Genomic DNA, 20,872 nt, shown 5'->3' on the forward strand with positions numbered 1-20,872 from the left:
CCTGGCAAGCACAGAGGGACCATCCACAGTGTCATCAGAAACTGTAGTGGATATTTCAAATCAGACAGTGATGCCATCAACATATGTTGCCTCAGATGTCACAAAGACCAGTTCCATAACCAGCTCTCAAAGTTCAACATCACCTGAGGCATCCGTTGATTCTAGCGATGAGATCGAGGAATATGGTGTTAGCAAAGAACCTATCATGCTGGAATCTTCCCCTTCCTTCTATGGATCAAGCACAGAGGCGGCCACAGCCGTAGTAACTACTCCTTCTGACACAGAATTTCCAGCGGACCTGACTTCTACGATATTTACTGATGAATCGTTAATTATCTCAACCACCATTTCTTCTTTGTTCACCACAGAGAAACCTGCAGTGACCACAGCATCAGATAAAGCAATTGATGGTATAAAATCAACCTTGTCCCCACCTTCTTCACTCTATAGTACAGAGAAACCAGCATTCACAACAAAACCTCAAGAAAATGTCTCTACAGATCAATCCTCTATCACAGCAGAGGCTAGTTCCATTTTTGCATCAACAGAGGAGGGCTCTGGTGAAGTAACATCTGATGGGTCTCCTAAAGAGACTGAAACAGAATCATCAACATCAACGTTCAGCACAAAGAAACCATTAGTGACAACAGAATCCCATGAAACAATTGACAGTTCAAGGACAACAACATATCCAGCATCCTCTCTGTACAGCACTGACACGCCCACAAGCCAATCAAAGACAGCCTCTGTTACACCAGGAGATAGTGTAGTTTCATCTTCAACCCTTGAAGAGGGCTCAGATGGTCAAACAATTGATGTGTCCACCCAAGAGACTGTTACTACCACATCATCCTCTGTGTTGAGTACAACGGAGCCAGAAAAAGAAGCAGCTGCTGTTAAAATATCTACTACTTCTGCTTCTCCCTCCTTTTCCACTGAAACAGCTACCGCCATCTCAAGTGAGCAACCAGAACAGACAAGTACAGATATGTCTCCAGGCAGTGAGACCTCCGCTGGCACATCATCGTCTTTGTTAAGTACTGAAAAACCGACCATGATACCCTCAGGAAAGTCGTCAGTCTCGCCAATCACAGAGAAGACAGAGATCAGTGCTGATCTAACATCTAAAGATGAAGCTGGTTCTGGTGATGAAGCTGGTTCTGGTGATGAAGCTCCTGACGTGTTCTCTCAGATGTCTGCTGTCACAACTGTATCTTCCCTGGCAAGCACAGAGGGACCTTCCACAGTGTCATCAGAAACTGTAGTGGATATTTCAAATCAGACAGTGATGCCATCAACATATGTTGCCTCAGATGTCACAAAGACCAGTTCCATAACCAGCTCTCAAAGTTCAACATCACCTGAGGCATCCGTTGATTCTAGCGATGAGATCGAGGAATATGGTGTTAGCAAAGAACCTATCATGCTGGAATCTTCCCCTTCCTTCTATGGATCAAGCACAGAGGCGGCCACAGCCGTAGTAACTACTCCTTCTGACACAGAATTTCCAGCGGACCTGACTTCTACGATATTTACTGATGAATCTTTAATTATCTCAACCACCATTTCTTCTTTGTTCACCACAGAGAAACCTGCAGTGACCACAGCATCAGATAAAGCAATTGATGGTATAAAATCAACCTTGTCCCCACCTTCTTCACTCTATAGTACAGAGAAACCAGCATTCACAACAAAACCTCAAGAAAATGTCTCTACAGATCAATCCTCTATCACAGCAGAGGCTAGTTCCATTTTTGCATCAACAGAGGAGGGCTCTGGTGAAGTAACATCTGATGGGTCTCCTAAAGAGACTGAAACAGAATCATCAACATCAACGTTCAGCACAAAGAAACCATCAGTGACAACAGAATCCCATGAAACAATTGACAGTTCAAGGACAACAGCATATCCAGCATCCTCTCTGTACAGCACTGACACGCCCACAAGCCAATCAAAGACAGCCTCTGTTACACCAGGAGATAGTGTAGTTTCATCTTCAACCCTTGAAGAGGGCTCAGATGGTCAAACAATTGATGTGTCTACCCAAGAGACTGTTACTACCACATCATCCTCTGTGTTGAGTACAACGGAGCCAGAAAAAGATGCAGCTGCTGTTAAAATATCTACTACTTCTGCTTCTCCCTCCTTTTCCACTGAAACAGCTACCGCCATCTCAAGTGAGCAACCAGAACAGACAAGTACAGATATGTCTCCAGGCAGTGAGACCTCCGCTGGCACATCATCGTCTTTGTTAAGTACTGAAAAACCGACCATGATACCCTCAGGAAAGTCGTCAGTCTCGCCAATCACAGAGAAGACAGAGATCAGTGCTGATCTAACATCTAAAGATGAAGCTGGTTCTGGTGATGAAGCTGGTTCTGGTGATGAAGCTCCTGACGTGTTCTCTCAGATGTCTGCTGTCACAACTGTATCTTCCCTGGCAAGCACAGAGGGACCTTCCACAGTGTCATCAGAAACTGTAGTGGATATTTCAAATCAGACAGTGATGCCATCAACATATGTTGCCTCAGATGTCACAAAGACCAGTTCCATAACCAGCTCTCAAAGTTCAACATCACCTGAGGCATCCGCAGATTCTAGCGATGAGATCGTGGAATATGGTGTTAGCAAAGAACCTATCATGCTGGAATCTTCCCCTTCCTTCTATGGATCAAGCACAGAGGCGGCCACAGCAGTAGTAACTACTCCTTCTGAGACAGAATTTCCAGCGGACCTGACTTCTACGATATTTACTGATGAATCTTTAATTATCTCAACCACCATTTCTTCTTTGTTCACCACAGAGAAACCTGCAGTGACCACAGCATCAGATAAAGCAATTGATGGTATAAAATCAACCTTGTCCCCATCTTCTTCACTCTATAATACAGAGAAACCAGCATTCACAACAAAACCTCAAGAAAATGTCTCTACAGATCAATCCTCTATCACAGCAGAGGCTAGTTCCATTTTTGCATCAACAGAGGAGGGCTCTGGTGAAGTTACATCTGATGGGTCTCCTAAAGAGACTGAAACAGAATCATCAACATCAACGTTCAGCACAAAGAAACCATCAGTGACAACAGAATCCCATGAAACAATTGACAGTTCAAGGACAACAGCATATCCAGCATCCTCTCTGTACAGCACTGACACGCCCACAAGCCAATCAAAGACAGCCTCTGTTACACCAGGAGATAGTGTAGTTTCATCTTCAACCCTTGAAGAGGGCTCAGATGGTCAAACAATTGATGTGTCCACCCAAGAGACTGTTACTACCACATCATCCTCTGTGTTGAGTACAACGGAGCCAGAAAAAGATGCAGCTGCTGTTAAAATATCTACTACTTCTGCTTCTCCCTCCTTTTCCACTGAAACAGCTACCGCCATCTCAAGTGAGCAACCAGAACAGACAAGTACAGATATGTCTCCAGGCAGTGAGACCTCCGCTGGCACATCATCGTCTTTGTTAAGTACTGAAAAACCGACCATGATACCCTCAGGAAAGTCGTCAGTCTCGCCAATCACAGAGAAGACAGAGATCAGTGCTGATCTAACATCTAAAGATGAAGCTGGTTCTGGTGATGAAGCTGGTTCTGGTGATGAAGCTCCTGACGTGTTCTCTCAGATGTCTGCTGTCACAACTGTATCTTCCCTGGCAAGCACAGAGGGACCTTCCACAGTGTCATCAGAAACTGTAGTGGATATTTCAAATCAGACAGTGATGCCATCAACATATGTTGCCTCAGATGTCACAAAGACCAGTTCCATAACCAGCTCTCAAAGTTCAACATCACCTGAGGCATCCGCAGATTCTAGCGATGAGATCGTGGAATATGGTGTTAGCAAAGAACCTATCATGCTGGAATCTTCCGCTTCCTTCTATGGATCAAGCACAGAGGCGGCCACAGCAGTAGTAACTACTCCTTCTGAGACAGAATTTCCAGCGGACCTGACTTCTACGATATTTACTGATGAATCTTTAATTATCCCAACCACCATTTCTTCTTTGTTCACCACAGAGAAACCTGCAGTGACAACAGCATCAGATAAAGCAATCGATGGTATCAAATCAACCTTGTCCCCACCTTCCTCACTCTATAGTACAGAGAAACCAGCATTCACAACAAAACCTCAAGAAAATGTCTCAACAGATCAATCCTCTATCACAGCAGAGGCTAGTTCCATTTTTGCATCAACAGAGGAGGGCTCTGGTGAAGTTACATCTGATGGGTCTCCTAAAGAGACTGAAACAGAATCATCAACATCAACGTTCAGCACAAAGAAACCTTCAGTGACAACAGAATCCCATGAAACAATTGACAGTTCAAGGACAACAGCATATCCAGCATCCTCTCTGTACAGCACTGACACGCCCACAAGCCAATCAAAGACAGCCTCTGTTACACCAGGAGATAGTGTAGTTTCATCTTCAACCCTTGAAGAGGGCTCAGATGGTCAAACAATTGATGTGTCCACCCAAGAGACTGTTACTACCACATCATCCTCTGTGTTGAGTACAACGGAGCCAGAAAAAGATGCAGCTGCTGTTAAAATATCTACTACTTCTGCTTCTCCCTCCTTTTCCACTGAAACAGCTACCGCCATCTCAAGTGAGCAACCAGAACAGACAAGTACAGATATGTCTCCAGGCAGTGAGACCTCCGCTGGCACATCATCGTCTTTGTTAAGTACTGAAAAACCGACCATGATACCCTCAGGAAAGTCGTCAGTCTCGCCAATCACAGAGAAGACAGAGATCAGTGCTGATCTAACATCTAAAGATGAAGCTGGTTCTGGTGATGAAGCTGGTTCTGGTGATGAAGCTCCTGACGTGTTCTCTCAGATGTCTGCTGTCACAACTGTATCTTCCCTGGCAAGCACAGAGGGACCTTCCACAGTGTCATCAGAAACTGTAGTGGATATTTCAAATCAGACAGTGATGCCATCAACATATGTTGCCTCAGATGTCACAAAGACCAGTTCCATAACCAGCTCTCAAAGTTCAACATCACCTGAGGCATCCGCAGATTCTAGCGATGAGATCGTGGAATATGGTGTTAGCAAAGAACCTATCATGCTGGAATCTTCCCCTTCCTTCTATGGATCAAGCACAGAGGCGGCCACAGCAGTAGTAACTACTCCTTCTGAGACAGAATTTCCAGCGGACCTGACTTCTACGATATTTACTGATGAATCTTTAATTATCCCAACCACCATTTCTTCTTTGTTCACCACAGAGAAACCTGCAGTGACAACAGCATCAGATAAAGCAATCGATGGTATCAAATCAACCTTGTCCCCACCTTCCTCACTCTATAGTACAGAGAAACCAGCATTCACAACAAAACCTCAAGAAAATGTCTCAACAGATCAATCCTCTATCACAGCAGAGGCTAGTTCCATTTTTGCATCAACAGAGGAGGGCTCTGGTGAAGTTACATCTGATGGGTCTCCTAAAGAGACTGAAACAGAATCATCAACATCAACGTTCAGCACAAAGAAACCTTCAGTGACAACAGAATCCCATGAAACAATTGACAGTTCAAGGACAACAGCATATCCAGCCTCCTCTCTGTACAGCACTGACACGCCCACAAGCCAATCAAAGACAGCCTCTGTTACACCAGAAGATAGTGTAGTTTCATCTTCAACCCTTGAAGAGGGCTCAGATGGTCAAACAATTGATATGTCCACCCAAGAGACTGTTACTACCACATCATCCTCTGTGTTGAGTACAACGGAGCCAGAAAAAGAAGCAGCTGCTGTTAAAATATCTACTACTTCTGCTTCTCCCTCCTTTTCCACTGAAACAGCTACCGCCATCTCAAGTGAGCAACCAGAACAGACAAGTACAGATATGTCTCCAGGCAGTGAGACCTCCGCTGGCACATCATCGTCTTTGTTAAGTACTGAAAAACCGACCATGCTACCCTCAGGAAAGTCGTCAATCTCGCCAATCACAGAGAAGACAGAGATCAGTGCTGATCTAACATCTAAAGATGAAGCTGGTTCTGGTGATGAAGCTGGTTCTGGTGATGAAGCTCCTGACGTGTTCTCTCAGGTGTCTGCTGTCACAACTGTATCTTCCCTGGCAAGCACAGAGGGACCATCCACAGTGTCATCAGAAACTGTAGTGGATATTTCAAATCAGACAGTGATGCCATCAACATATGTTGCCTCAGATGTCACAAAGACCAGTTCCATAACCAGCTCTCAAAGTTCAACATCACCTGAGGCATCCGCAGATTCTAGCGATGAGATTGTGGAATATGGTGTTAGCAAAGAACCTATCATGCTGGAATCTTCCCCTTCCTTCTATGGATCAAGCACAGAGGCGGCCACAGCCGTAGTAACTACTACTTCTGACACAGAATTTCCAGCGGACCTGACTTCTACGATATTTACTGATGAATCTTTAATTATCTCAACCACCATTACTTCTTTGTGTACCACAGAGAAACCTGCATTGACAACAGCATCAGATAATGCAATTGATGGTATAAAATCAACCTTGTCCCCAGCTTCCTCACTCTATAGTACAGAGAAACCAGCATTCACAACAAAACCTCAAGAAAATGTCTCTACAGATCAATCCTCTATCACAGCAGAGGCTAGTTCCATTTTTGCATCAACAGAGGAGGGCTCTGGTGAAGTAACATCTGATGGGTCTCCTAAAGAGACTGAAACAGAATCATCAACATCAACGTTCAGCACAAAGAAACCATCAGTGACAACAGAATCCCATGAAACAATTGACAGTTCAAGGACAACAGCATATCCAGCCTCCTCTCTGTACAGCACTGACACGCCCACAAGCCAATCAAAGACAGCCTCTGTTACACCAGAAGATAGTGTAGTTTCATCTTCAACCCTTGAAGAGGGCTCAGATGGTCAAACAATTGATATGTCCACCCAAGAGACTGTTACTACCACATCATCCTCTGTGTTGAGTACAACGGAGCCAGAAAAAGAAGCAGCTGCGGTTAAAATATCTACTACTTCTGCTTCTCCCTCCTTTTCCACTGAAACAGCTACCGCCATCTCAAGTGAGCAACCAGAACAGACAAGTACAGATATGTCTCCAGGCAGTGAGACCTCCGCTGGCACATCATCGTCTTTGTTACGTACTGAGAAACCAAGCAAGTTACCCTCAGGAAAGTCGTCAGTCTCGCCAACAACAGAGAAGACAGAGATCAGTGCTGATCTAACATCTAAAGATGTAGCTGGTTCTGGTGATGAAGCTGGTTCTGGTGATGAAGCTCCTGACGTGTTCTCTCAGATGTCTGCTGTTACAACTGTATCTTCCCTGGCAAGCACAGAGGGACCATCCACAGTGTCATCAGAAACTGTAGTGGATATTTCAAATCAGACAGTGATGCCATCAACATATGTTGCCTCAGATGTCACAAAGACCAGTTCCATAACCAGCTCTCAAAGTTCAACATCACCTGAGGCATCCGCAGATTCTAGCGATGAGATTGTGGAATATGGTGTTAGCAAAGAACCTATCATGCTGGAATCTTCCCCTTCCTTCTATGGATCAAGCACAGAGGCGGCCACAGCAGTAGTAACTACTCCTTCTGACACAGAATTTCCAGCGGACCTGACTTCTACGATATTTACTGATGAATCGTTAATTATCTCAACCACCATTTCTTCTTTGTTCACCACAGAGAAACCTGCAGTGACAACAGCATCAGATAAAGCAATTGATGGTATCAAATCAACCTTGTCCCCACCTTCCTCACTCTATAGTACAGAGAAACCAGCATTCACAACAAAACCTCAAGAAAATGTCTCTACAGATCAATCCTCTATCACAGCAGAGGCTAGTTCCATTTTTGCATCAACAGAGGAGGGCTCTGGTGAAGTAACATCTGATGGGTCTCCTAAAGAGACTGAAACAGAATCATCAACATCAACGTTCAGCACACAGAAACCATCAGTGACAACAGAATCCCATGAAACAATTGACAGTTCAAGGACAACAGCATATCCAGCCTCCTCTCTGTACAGCACTGACACGCCCACAAGCCAATCAAAGACAGCCTCTGTTACACCAGAAGATAGTGTAGTATTATCTTCAACCCTTGAAGAGAGCTCAGGGGTTGAAACATCTCATTTGTCCACACAAGAGACTGTTACTATCACATCAACTTCTGTAAAGAGTACAAAGGAGCCAGGACAACAAGCATCTTCTGTTACAATATCCACCACTTCTGCATCCCCCTCCTTTCCCACTGAAAAAGCTACCGCCATCTCAAGTGAGCAACCAGAACAGACAAGTACAGATATATCGTCAAGTGATGACACATCCATCAGTATAGCTACTGTGTTGCCCACATATTTGTCCACTGTAACCAGTGTCTCTGCATCTTCAATACAGTCAACAGAAGAAGGTCCAATAGAAACACCTTCAGAGGCTACAAAGGAGGAAACATCAATGGACCACACAGTTTCTTCATCGTCTCCATCAACAACTCTGCAAACCCGTGGTTATCCCACAAGAGTCACTTCGACATTCATCGACATGGAGAGTTCTGGGGACTCATTTGTGGATGATGATCTGGGGAGCACTCCTGATGGATCAGGTTCTGAACTACTGATGGAGACCTTTATAAATTCAAAAGTGGGAGTCACTCCTGCCCCAGTTAAGACTGAGATGGTTGAGCAGAGCACATCAGCAGTGCCAAGCTTTGCAACATCAACTTATTTAAGCACAAAGCCAACCATGGATTCAGAATCATCAACCCAACCTCCATACATTACAAGCACAGAGACTTTAACTGTCACTATCTCTGTGTCACCGGGTGGAAGCACAGCTGACCACACACAGGATTTTTTTATTCAGTCCTCCAATGTAACAGATTCATCTGTCTACACAACTGAGTCAACCACAGAAGTCTTGGCTACAAATGAGCATATTGATTCAGCCTTCCCAGAAACAATTACAAGTACTGATGAAACAGTTTCTATAACATCGGCAAAACCTGAAACACAATCAGATGGTTCAGGGGACCTATTAACAGATGTGTCATCAATGTTCAGCACAGTGATACCAAAAGTAATAACGTCGTCACATGAAACAACAACAGGTTCCATTTCAAAATCTGATGTAACAGCAGCTTCTTTCCCCATCAGCTCTGAAGAATCAACCACGGCCCCTTCAAATATGACGATATCCAATTCTGTCTCATTACGGCCTTTGTTGACTGATACATCGAAATCCACCCTAACAATTACTTTGATGGAAGAAAAAAGTTCCAGTTTCCATCCCCCTGGGGTATTCACTTCGAATCCATCAGAAGCCACGGGTGAAACAGAGTATTTTGTTTCAGTAACACCAGGCTCTGATGAGATGGCTACCTCAAAAGAAAGGGAGATTATCCGAGCTACAGAAAGCACTGTGAGTTCTGAAACAACACAGACTCCAAGTCATAGCCGCATGGACGAAAGTAATACTTTAGCTGAGCAAACAAGAGACTACTCCCATCCAACCATGATGCCCAATGCAACCTTAAAGTTAGTCAGTGATCACACTTCAAGTGACACCACCAAGTCAAGCTCAAGCAGTGAATTCCCATCAATTTCAACCGCTTTCCCCTCTATTGTTTACCATTCTGTGACAGACCAACAGATTCTGATTATTAGTCCCACAACCAGCCAAACCAATGCTGAACTAAGTGAACAGACCCCTACAATGATTCTGCATGGGACCAAACCATCAGCAAGCACCACTCGCATATTCACAGAGGAAGCCACAGATGAGGATACGATTTTCTCAACAGTGACAGATGGCATGAAACATGGAAGCCTAGACCCTGGCCTTATTACCAAAGATAATACTATCATCGATGCAGACACTTTTTCTGTGGTTTCCACCATTCAGACTGAGGAAGAAGGAGGTTTCACAGCAGTTACGATGACACCCATGCTGGATGGGACAGAAGAGATAAAAGGTTCTGGAAGTGATGAGGTAATTTCTGAATCCACTCCAGCCACCCTTGATTCAACATCAGAATCCTCTGAAAATTCCTCTCATCGTTCAGAATCAACAAGCAGCTCTGCAGAGATCAAAATGGTCCCAACAGAAGAAGAAGAAGAAGGCAGCTCTAGTAGTTCTAGTGAGTCATCCAGTGCTGAGGCAGTGACATTTGCGCCACAGAGCACGGGGGAATCTAAATTATTGACTGTGCAATATAGCACGTTCCCCACTGCAAGTGCCGACCAAACCACTCAACGAATGGATGCTGATTCTACGAGTGACAGCATTAACGATAAGGAGAGTGGGTCTACCACAGAAATCTCATCCACTTTGCCTCCTTCTCAAGCTTCAAACGAATCAGCTGAAATTGTGACAACAGCAGTGCTTAAAGGTCAAGATACAACAGCAAATGCAAAGACTACTGCTTCTTCACTGTTCCGTACTAAGACCCCAATTGTTTCTGTATCAGATATTACGGGTGAGCCTACTGCCACAGTAAAAGCAGAACAAGGAAGCCTTTCCTCTATATCAGATATCACAACAGAGGAAAGCTCTGGTCAGCCAAGCACAGCTATGTTTACAGAAGAACCTTCTTTGTACAGCACAACCAAACCCCTAAAAGATATGAACACAGAAGAGGCACTGAGACCCACTGCCTCCCTGCATGCCACGGAGGAACCCACCATTTCCTCTGGCACAGATGTGACCAGCAAAGATGACTCATCTGAACAAACCCCACCTAGAACAATGGTCAATGAAACAGTGATGGTGGAACAAGAGCCAATCCCCACTATTTCAGCTACTACAAGTGTAGGAGCTGTGTCATCTCTTTATAGCACCCAAAAACCAGTTATCACATCGAGTCCAGATTTGACTGAGTACTCTACCTTTTCAGAGACTTCCACAGTGTACACATATACAGTAAAGATTGATGAACTGCCTTCCACAAACGTTCCAACTTCACCCCAAGTTACTAAACAGCCATCAGCGGCAAATGGCATTGATGGTGAGAGAGACGGTGACAAGGCAATGGATACAACCACTGACCAAAACAACATCTCCAAATTATCACCGAAAATTATAATAGATGGAAATACTTTATCCACCTCCACGTCCTCACGTCCTCACAGCACAGAGAAAACACTGACTGAAACAGAAAGAGATGAAGCTACTAAGGAATCAACTGAAGAATCAGTCTCATCAATGGAACTTCATACAGCATCGTCTCAACAATGGGTCTCAGTTCCTTCCTCTGCCATCGCAACATCATCAACACCTGTGGACAAAGTTCAATTTGTCACCACTTTTGTGCCGGTACCTGAAGTAACATCATCAGCAGAATCTTATCAGCAGGCCAGGTCGGAGATTACGTTTATACATCATTCCTCAGTCGCTGTCAGCGCAGCGGAAATAGTTTCGGCTACAACAATCACAACTATGGTCTCCAGTGAGAGGACCACCTCCCCTCCTACTGAAAAGGGTGTCACTGCATCAACAACTGATAACTCTTTGTTCAATGACTCATCCAGCCAGTCAACTGCTACCCTAGAAGTTTCAACTTCCGCAGAAAGCCTCCCTGAAAAACAGGATGGTGTTGAAAATACATCTGATAAAACTGAAGCATCGACCAAAGTCCCAATGACCACCTTCTCTAGTGTGGATAAAGTTGTGGATTACAACAGCACAGGGCCTGCTGTGCTTGTAGCCATAACTGAAAGCGGTAAGACACATTCTGAAGAGTCCACACTGAGTTTCAAGGAAGTAACATTGATTCCGGTTACATCACAGGATAACTTATCAACACTTGGCCACACAGAGAACCCAAAAGCTGCCCCCATTTCAGAGATTTCTGAATCAGAAGCCTCAGGGGATGGGACACCTGTTATCTTCATCAGAGAGATGTCCACACTATCCCCTCCGATGTTGATGGAAGAAAGTGAAACGGTAACAAGCAGAGGGCAAACTCCTTATGTGGCACACATCGAGGAAACTTCTACAAGCTCAGAAGAGGAAGGTTTTACATCTCAGACGAAAACAGTAGTTACCCCATTCCCAACCTTGGCCCTGGCTCCCAATCTGACCATAGAGGATAGTATACATAGCATACATTTGACAGCTGCTACATCACAGCTTGATGTCAATATTCAGTTTGTCACAACAAGTTCTCCTTTACAACATCTGACAACCCCTGTAGAATCCTTTGAACAGGCCAGATCTGACGACAGCTTAACCCATGTGCCTTACACCGATCATTCCTCTGAGGATGCACTACTAAGCACAACCAGCCCCCTGTTGCCAATTCAGAAGACAACCCAGAGTTCAACAGCCAACCCTGTAGATGGGTCAACTTCAAAAGACAATTGGACAATTGAACCTCTAAAAGAAGCCAGTTCAAGTAGCACAGAGAGTGAATCGTCAACCTCTACCCCGTTTTATGAAAAAGACCCAGATTATGGCACCCCAGTAGATTATGAAGCACCAGACCTCTCCAAGGTTGAATCGGTCCCGATTTACCCAGGAGCACCTCCAAGCGCTCTGCCACAAACTACTCAGAGCCAGTCTGTTATCTCAGCAGGCAGCGAAAGTGGCTCTGAGGGAAGCACTTCTCAATCATCCGTAATAGCAGGGAGTATCTCTGTTGTGCCTGCAGTGGATCTGGAGAGTGACAAGGTTGAAGACAAAACTGAGCTATCGGCTGCCATCACTAGCCCGCCCTCTATGATAATAACCAAAGCGCCCACTGTTGAGGCCGGTGAAGAATCCACTAAAGAAAAGCCCTCAGCCGCTCCCGGTGAGATCAAGACTGTATTCAAGGCAGATGTTACCACGAGTTTACCGATGATCAGAGAGCCAGGTATGAGAGAGGATTCCATGAGTGTGGACAGAGAAGTGTCTGCCACTACGACCGCAATCGTGCCTCTGGCTGAGACACAAAGCCTGGAAGACGTAATCACATCATTGCATACAACACCTTCTTCATTCTCCAATGAAAATGACACAGTGGACCGGGATGGGACACCCTATACACCTCTCTTCAATGAAGGATTGCCTATCAGTGGAGAAGAACCCAGCAACTCTGCTGAAACTGGACTGGACATAAACCACAGCATCATCGGCGAGACTGTTGAAATTCCAGGTATGTAAAAATCATTTACCGATTTTTTGAATTGTAATTCCAAGGGATCTGAGTTTATGTCTCTGAGTATTTTTATTTAGATGGTTTGTTTTATTTCCACGCAGGTTTTCACTCATGTGTGAACAACATTTGTTTGAATGGCGGTTCCTGCTTCAAGACCGGCAGTACAATTTCATGCAGCTGTCCCCCTGGTTACAGTGGAGTCCGTTGTGAAACAGGTACATCACATATTCTCTCTGTATCCCCTTTCTCAAAACAACAGGCGCTTAAAGATAATTTGATACCACCAAATATGCCTACTCATTTCTGCCTTTTCTGTTATTTCTAGATATTGATGAATGCCAGTCCAACCCTTGCCGTAACGGTGGTACATGTGTTGATGGGGTTGGCTACCATACATGTGTGTGCCTTCCCAGCTACTCCGGCCGTAACTGTGAAGAGGGTGAGTTTAGTTTGAGTACTGTATGACGCAATATTTATATATTTTCCTCAGTTAGCATTGTGTGGTTAACGCATTCAAATATATACAATGACCACATCCCCAATATTAGTTGCTTACTATTTCTATTGTTTATTAAAGTAATTGTTTATATGGTCAACTACTTTGTGAAAGATATTGATTTTATTCAACCCCTTCATCCATCTCAAAATAACTAAATCCCCTAAATCCCTTGAGGAATAAACATAGTCAATGTTAGAGATAACTCTTACATAAATTAGTTATGGTTTAGTCTGGTTGTGAAGACTTCCCCAACAGCAGAACATTCTCTTCTAATATAAACCCTCGCCAATAAGACACAACTGAATCACAAACAGCACCTCCATCTCACCGTGGCAGCTGCTTTTAGTAGTCTCCTATTCTTGTCCGCAGGCCGCCAGGTTACTGAACAGGTAGCTTGGGGCAGCATTGACTGATGGCGTCAGGCAGACAGACCTAGCACACAATACATTACACACTTCATACATTTTCTGTTGGTTGTGTTTAGACATGTCAAACATCCAACTACGGATGTGTTATATTTCACATTGGCTATTTCAGCATGCAAAGAAGTTTCTGTTTAATAGAATGAGAAACAATATAAAAACTGTTACAACTGCTATACAAATACATTTGAATATATGAATTGTTGTGATACGGGCCATAGGAACATGTGAGTGATTCCCCGACTTGTCATTTGATTTATGTAGTCCCCAATGCAGCATAGTTTGATCTTTTAATTGCTCAGCCCAAGTCATCATCCATATTGGCCTGATCGACTGGTGTCCCCGCCCAAGATGTTATTGGGATCACTCAGCAGTGACTCACACCACAGCCCCATTGTATGCTGAGTCCCAGCTGTTGCCCCAAAACATCCTGCTAGTAGAGAAATAAAGCGTACGAAAGTGAGGGGAGAACTGATCAGAACCAAGATGTCTGTTCGGTCCATGTATCAACAGCTGGGTTGAGTCTTGATAAAAATATGTTTTTGAAACAAATGAAGTGAAACAGACCTTAAATAGAAATGTCACCTCATCTTTATACAGTCGTACATATACACACCCACAAACATGCACAGAGACCTTACAAGTAATTAAGAGGCTCCATCAGACTCAATGTCCCAATCTGATTTAATCTTAACGTAATTTTAAGAGTAATAATAATTATGTTTTTTTGCCTTTCCTCTGTTCCTGCCCTCAAGGCCTTGAATGGCTGCAGTTAGGAGCCATAGAAAGAGTTCCATCAAACATTCTTCCCCCTCAATCTTTTGTCTGGGCACATAGTCTCACTCAGAGATAGCAGAGGCCTGAAAATACTCTAGGTTGAAAATACTAAGGTGTTGGAAAGATCAGATTGGGAGTAGTAAAACAGAAGTCTTTAACTATGCATTGTATTATCTTGACCCTGTTGAAAGGCACTGATGATTGGTTTTCTTACCAAAAGTTACAAAAAGGACTTCTGCTAAATGACTAAATCAATGCTCTCTCTCTCTCTCTCTCTCTCTCTCTCTCTCTCTCTCTCTCTCTCTCTCTCTCTCTCTCTCTCTCTCTCTCTCTCTCTCTCTCTCTCTCCTCTCTCTCTCTCTCTCTCTCTCTCTCTCTCTCTCTCTCTCTCTCTCTCTCTCTCTCTCTCTCTCTCTCTCTCTCTCTCTCTCTCTCGCTCTCACTCTCTTTCTCTCCTCTCCCCATCAGACACTGAAACATGTGGCTATGGCTGGCATAAATTCCAGGGCCACTGCTACAAGTACTCTCCCCATAGGAGGAACTGGGACAACGCAGAGCGCGAGTGCAGAATGCAGGGCGCTCACCTCGCCAGTATAGTTTCCCACGAGGAGCAGCAGTTTGTCAACCGTAAGTCTATCACTTTGACGGACAGACGAAAACAAATAGATAAGCTGTGTATGTTTGTGTGCGTTATAAACTAGATAAGACACATGCAAGAGACTGCACTGCTTAACTGGGCTTCTCGATATCAATCATTTCGTAATGTATTCTAACTTAATTATAAAATGTCTTATCCAAATGAGCTGAGATTACTAACAACCATAGAACAAGAAACTAATGCCTATGTGGCGTCACACTTTCTGTCTCTATTTTGGTAATGCCACACACACTTTCTTTTTTGAACCAATGTTTCCTCTCACCGAAAAAGTCCTAATAAGGGTAAATTCTCAGAGGGAGCCGTCAACCTGCTCCTAACCAAGCTCTCTATCTCTCTCTGCCCCTGCATCGCAGGTCTGGGCCAGGACTACCAGTGGATAGGCCTGAACGATAAGGTGTACGACAGCGACTTCCGCTGGACCGACGGCAACCCTCTGGTAAGAACCGGAGTCTTTTCTCACACTATTTTATCTCAACAAACATGGCACAGAGTCATTGTAAATATTTGGACATGATGTTGATGAGAAAATGGCGTCACCATCCGGGGTAGGAGTTGCTCCTCCGCATGGAAGTGACCGAATGTGGTAGGGATGGGAACAGTGGTGGCCTTTTCATGGCGGATTCTCCCCCTGTCATGTGTGGGTGTGTGTGTGGGTGTGTGACAGAGAACAAGGAACAAGTGCAGATGTTTGTTTCGAGTTGGTCACTGCGACTCTGTGCAGCCCTGGCTGCAGTAGGACAGGTCATGTTATTTCAAATTTGGTCTCTCCCCCAGAGGGTGCCATAAAGGAGGGAATGAAGCGGCAGGTAGCCCCCCACAGTCAGGGGCAGGAGTTGGGGGTTTTGACCGCTCTGCGGTGTGCCTAAGTGGGAGTGCGTTTGTTTGTTTTGGCTTCTGGCTGAGGAACCTCAATCCCCCTCCTCTCACACACTAGACAGGAAAGTGGTTAATTGCTATGCATCCATGTCGTACGGAGTGATGTCCTCACTTCAAAGAACCCCCCCCCCACCCCCGACAACGCCAGAGATAAGGCGGGAGGCATCTAGATGGCCCGAGGAAGGGTATGGAAGAGAGAGAGAGAGAGAGAGAGAGAGAGAGAGAGAGAGAGAGAGAGAGAGAGAGAGAGAGAGAGAGAGAGAGAGAGACCCTGACCCCCCTCCCCCCCAGCTTGAGTGGAGGAGGAGGTTGGGTGGTGGTGGGGAGGGGGTGGGGAGGGTGTGAGGGACACTGTCTAGGGGGAGCGCATGACAGGCGTGGACAGGTATCGCTCGTCCGAGCCCAACACCCGTCCGGAAACCCAGCAGGCAGCCAGCCAAGCCCAGCCACCCATCCACCCACCACCCACACACACGCACACACACACACACACACACACACACACACACACACACACACACACACACACACACACACACACACACACACACACACACACACACACACACACAGATGGACAGCACCTGTGCCTGGCTGTGGAGAGACAGGGAGAAAGAGGAAGTTGTGCAGAAACCTCCCAGGGGGAGGGCCGGGGTAGGGGCTAGGTGGGTGGTCGCCCCACCTCGTGTTTCTCAATAGAAAAAGGATCCTGTAGTAGACCACCACAATTGGAACAAAGTTGGCATCTGGAGTAGAGCGAGTCAGTACTATAGCTGTGGAGGATGAATGTATCAACACAGCCATCTGTTGCACATGCAGTGTGTGTGTCTGTGTTGGTATTTGTGAGTGTGTGTGTGAGTGTGTGTATGTGTGTGAGTGTGTGTGTGTGTGTGTGTGTGTGTGTGTGTGTGTGTGTGTGTGTGTGTGTGTGTGTGTGTGTGTGTGTGTGTGTGTGCGTGTGTGCGTATGTGCGTGTGTGTATGTGTGTGAGTGTGTGTCATACCTCTATTTATTTATTTGCATATGCGTACTACTTACACATTAGTGTGTGGGAATCAGGATTTAGCAAAGTACGGACATAGGACTGATTATTGATTTTGATGATTGGTCATTAAGGGTCTACTGTGTGCCTGGGGTGGGGGAGGGTAGGGATGGGGAAACCATTGTGTTGAATTTGAGTGAATGGGGCAGGAAGCCAGTAGCTTTGCTCAGCATAATAACAGGGTTGCAGCACCTCAAGGCATGGATGGAGGTGTGGGGTGGGGGACAGAGCTTTGAAGGGACTGTTTGAACCTAGAGGGCGTTGACAGCCCGCTGGTGCTGTCCAAGTTGAGGGAGCTAGCCTCACTGGCTGCAGCTGTGTGTACATTATTGCAGGAATGTGCAAATCAACATTTTTTGGAATATTGTGCGTATATAATGCGGATGTTTCGGGATGGTAGGATCTGTGATGTCATGACACAGCGCTTGACATGACACATGTCAATTATAACATACTATAATAAATAGCCTAAAGGAAACCTCCTTTCTGCCTTCTGCATGTGTAATATAGAGTATTTCCACCTGATTGCACCTGCCGACTATATTTATTTCCTCTTTATATTCACGTTGTTCTTAATAAAAAACCCTTTCATGGGTGCTTCTTTAAAGAGAGGTATGGCGATTTATTATAAAAGATTGATAGATTCCAGTGTGCAGATGCTGTGGCTCCATCTTGTGGCCTTTCGGAGTAGCTACAGAAAGCAGTAAACTACAGATTGGAAACCCTATTTCCAAGAGCAGCAGTGCAATATCTCTTTTCCCGGGACCACTTCCAGAGCGAGAGATAAGGTCTAACTTTATAGCCTCTGACTTGTTAACCTCTGCCCTAAGAGTGGTGCTAGTTTGATATCATAAGCTTATCGACTCTTCCAGTTTTACTTGGAAGATAAGGAAGGTCCTTTTATGTTTCAAAATAACACCCAGCACCGCATACACAATGATCTGATTAATACTATTATTATAACGCTATTATTAACGTCAATGAAAAAAAAAAAAATTGATAGGCTACAAATTTAAAATCTAGTCATAGTGATGCCCCTAGACCACTTTCAGTTGTGCTTTTTGCAATGACTGGCCTACTAGCTACAAACAAAGCTGTTGGAACATATGTATGAATTCAACAAATCATCCTGCAACGAAGACTCACCCGTTGCACTTTTCTCCTTTCAGCAATATGAGAACTGGAGGCCCAATCAACCGGACAGCTTCTTCTCCGCCGGGGAGGACTGTGTCGTGATGATCTGGCACGAGGACGGACAGTGGAACGACGTACCTTGTAACTACCACCTCACCTACACCTGCAAGAAGGGCACAGGTACAAAGAAATCACCAAGCACCCCCAAATTGTGGATTATCTTACCTAAAATTGTATGAAATGTTTTTCTTTTACGCTCTTGCCATCACTGTGATATTTAATAATCATTCTCTCCTTTCGCTCACTTGTGTTATGCTTGGTTACCCAGTGGCCTGTAATCAGCCCCCTCTTGTGGAGAATGCACGTACCTTCGGCAAGATGCGGCCACGCTATGAAATCAACAGCCTTGTGAGGTACCAGTGCCAGACCGGCTTCGTTCAGAGACATGTGCCAATCATCCGTTGCCGTGGGGATGGACGGTGGGATACGCCCCAAGTATCCTGCATGAATCGTGAGTACACCGCAAACATCAACTCACAATTTAAATGTCGAGTATTTTTAGGCTATCTAAAAACAATAATAATCATCATTATATGGAGGTGAGGAAATTTTGCTCATGTTTTTTCTTCTCAAATCTTTCCTACTCTAGCCTCAAGTTATCAGAGGGCCTTCACCAGAAGACATCAACACACTAGCCTGTACAGCATCCACAACTTCAAAAGGCCAGAGGAGGCCATCAACTATCAACGCCAGCCAAGACACAGGGGGAAAAGAGACAGGACTGGTAACAAGTTGAGGATGAGGAGACAGTGACCGCCATTAAACATGGACTAAACTGCACATGGCACATGGTGTGTCAATAAGAAATAATTCCTGCAAGAAAAGGACAAGAGAAATCTCCTCTGTGAAGATCAGTGGATGCAATTTTGGATGGCAAGTCGAGCCTTTAAGTGCCTTAAGAAGACTTGTTGTTGGAGGTCATTCGGTTATAAAAAGGAGAAAATGCAAAGATGGATCCTTTCAGCTGGCTACTGGAAAATAACATTCATTTTTAATTCTCCAATGCTGCCACTTTAAGAACTTTAAGCTGATGCATTCATGACCAAATAATAATAATGTACTTACTTTATATTTTATTTTTTTACAGTGTCTTTCTGAAATCACCAAAGTATTCCTTACACAGATACCAGAATTCCGCTTTTTTTCTATATTGTAGCGCTTATGTAATGTGAAGATCTTATTGTGGGGAGTAATGCAAGCAGAGACCTGAATCCGCTTAATGAGTGTGTGTACACACAGTCATCAAAGTAGACTTATCCAGCTGTGTTCTTTGTTTAAATCAATTGTGTGGTCTACAAGAGCAGATCAGTAGAGCAATCAGCTGAACGACACAGGACAATACACAGGAAAATCCTTGGTACATCTGCAGTTTATTTGTCAAACTGTGTAAGTTATTGCAGCAACAGTCTTTCACTGTTTAACGATTTGTACTAATACATCTTATCCAAGCTTGTGGTTAAACAAAAACACCATGCATTTTTTAAATGGCAAATATCTGTGTTTTCTACAACTTACAATATCTGTAAAACTACATAATTATGACCTAAAGACTCTTCTTTTAGGGGCATAGCTATGCATAATTCCTGTTACCTTTTCCTTGCCTTGTGCTAATGTCTATCAACAGTTGAGAGAATGTATTTTGTGAATCAATAAGACTTGAACCTGATGCCTGTTAAACCAGAGATGCTTATAATTTATTTCCAAGCTGCTCAAAACTGTATGCCTTTACAGATAATGTAATATTCAGTAACCTGGGCCAGCAGTTCTCTTTGTGCATACAGAAAATGTCGACCAGCAAGCAAAAGAGCTTGTGTTTATGGAAGATGACATGCCTGTGAAGATGATACTTTACTTATAAATACATTTAAACTATACATAATTTCATAAAAAGACAACAGTGGATGAAAGGGTAGGCACCATCCATTGTACTTGTATTCTCACGTTGCAATGGTGATGTTGTTTTGTTACAAAAGGATTTCAGATTTTTTATTTTCTGTCTGAGTGTATGTGTGTGTGTGTGTGTGTGTGTGTGTGTGTGTGTGTGTGTGTGTGTGTGTGTGTGTGTGTGTGTGTGTGTGTGTATGTGTGTGTGTGTGTGTGTGTGTGTGTGTGTGTGTGTGTGTGTGTGTGAATGTGTGTGTTTCTTTCAGCATTCAAGTGCACATAATAGCATTATATATTTAAAATTTAAAATGTGAATGTCTGGGATGTTTCTGAATTGTTTTCGTTTTATTGTAAGCTTTTCTTTTCTGTTTTCCACCATTAAAGAAATAAAAA

At 44.2% G+C, this 20,872-nt stretch overlaps 1 protein-coding gene across 1 annotated transcript; it reads left to right on the forward strand.

The window, feature by feature from the left end:
- The first annotated feature begins 862 nt into the window (after positions 1–862).
- LOC130383732 (mucin-19-like) lies at positions 863–20,788 on the forward strand. The gene is made up of 8 exons (XM_056591489.1): positions 863–13,124; positions 13,229–13,342; positions 13,453–13,566; positions 15,294–15,452; positions 15,837–15,919; positions 18,571–18,715; positions 18,864–19,046; positions 19,185–20,788. The coding sequence occupies exons 1-8, from the start codon at positions 989–991 to the stop codon at positions 19,346–19,348; spliced, it is 13,098 nt and encodes a 4,365-aa protein (XP_056447464.1). The 5' UTR covers positions 863–988; the 3' UTR covers positions 19,349–20,788.
- Positions 20,789–20,872: the final 84 nt, after the last annotated feature.

This window comes from Gadus chalcogrammus, chromosome 6 (assembly GCF_026213295.1).
Source record: "Gadus chalcogrammus isolate NIFS_2021 chromosome 6, NIFS_Gcha_1.0, whole genome shotgun sequence".
In the NCBI taxonomy this organism is placed as follows: Eukaryota; Metazoa; Chordata; class Actinopteri; order Gadiformes; family Gadidae; genus Gadus; species Gadus chalcogrammus.

Bases quoted from the DNA above. Each gene is read 5' to 3' on its own strand.
- LOC130383732 (XM_056591489.1), top strand. From the start codon at position 989: ATGTCTCCAGGCAGTGAGACCTCCGCTGGCACATCATCGTCTTTGTTA. The intron at 13,343-13,452 runs GTACATCACATA...TGTTATTTCTAG, and splicing joins TGGAGTCCGTTGTGAAACAG to ATATTGATGAATGCCAGTCC. The intron at 13,567-15,293 runs GTGAGTTTAGTT...TCTCCCCATCAG, and splicing joins CGGCCGTAACTGTGAAGAGG to ACACTGAAACATGTGGCTAT.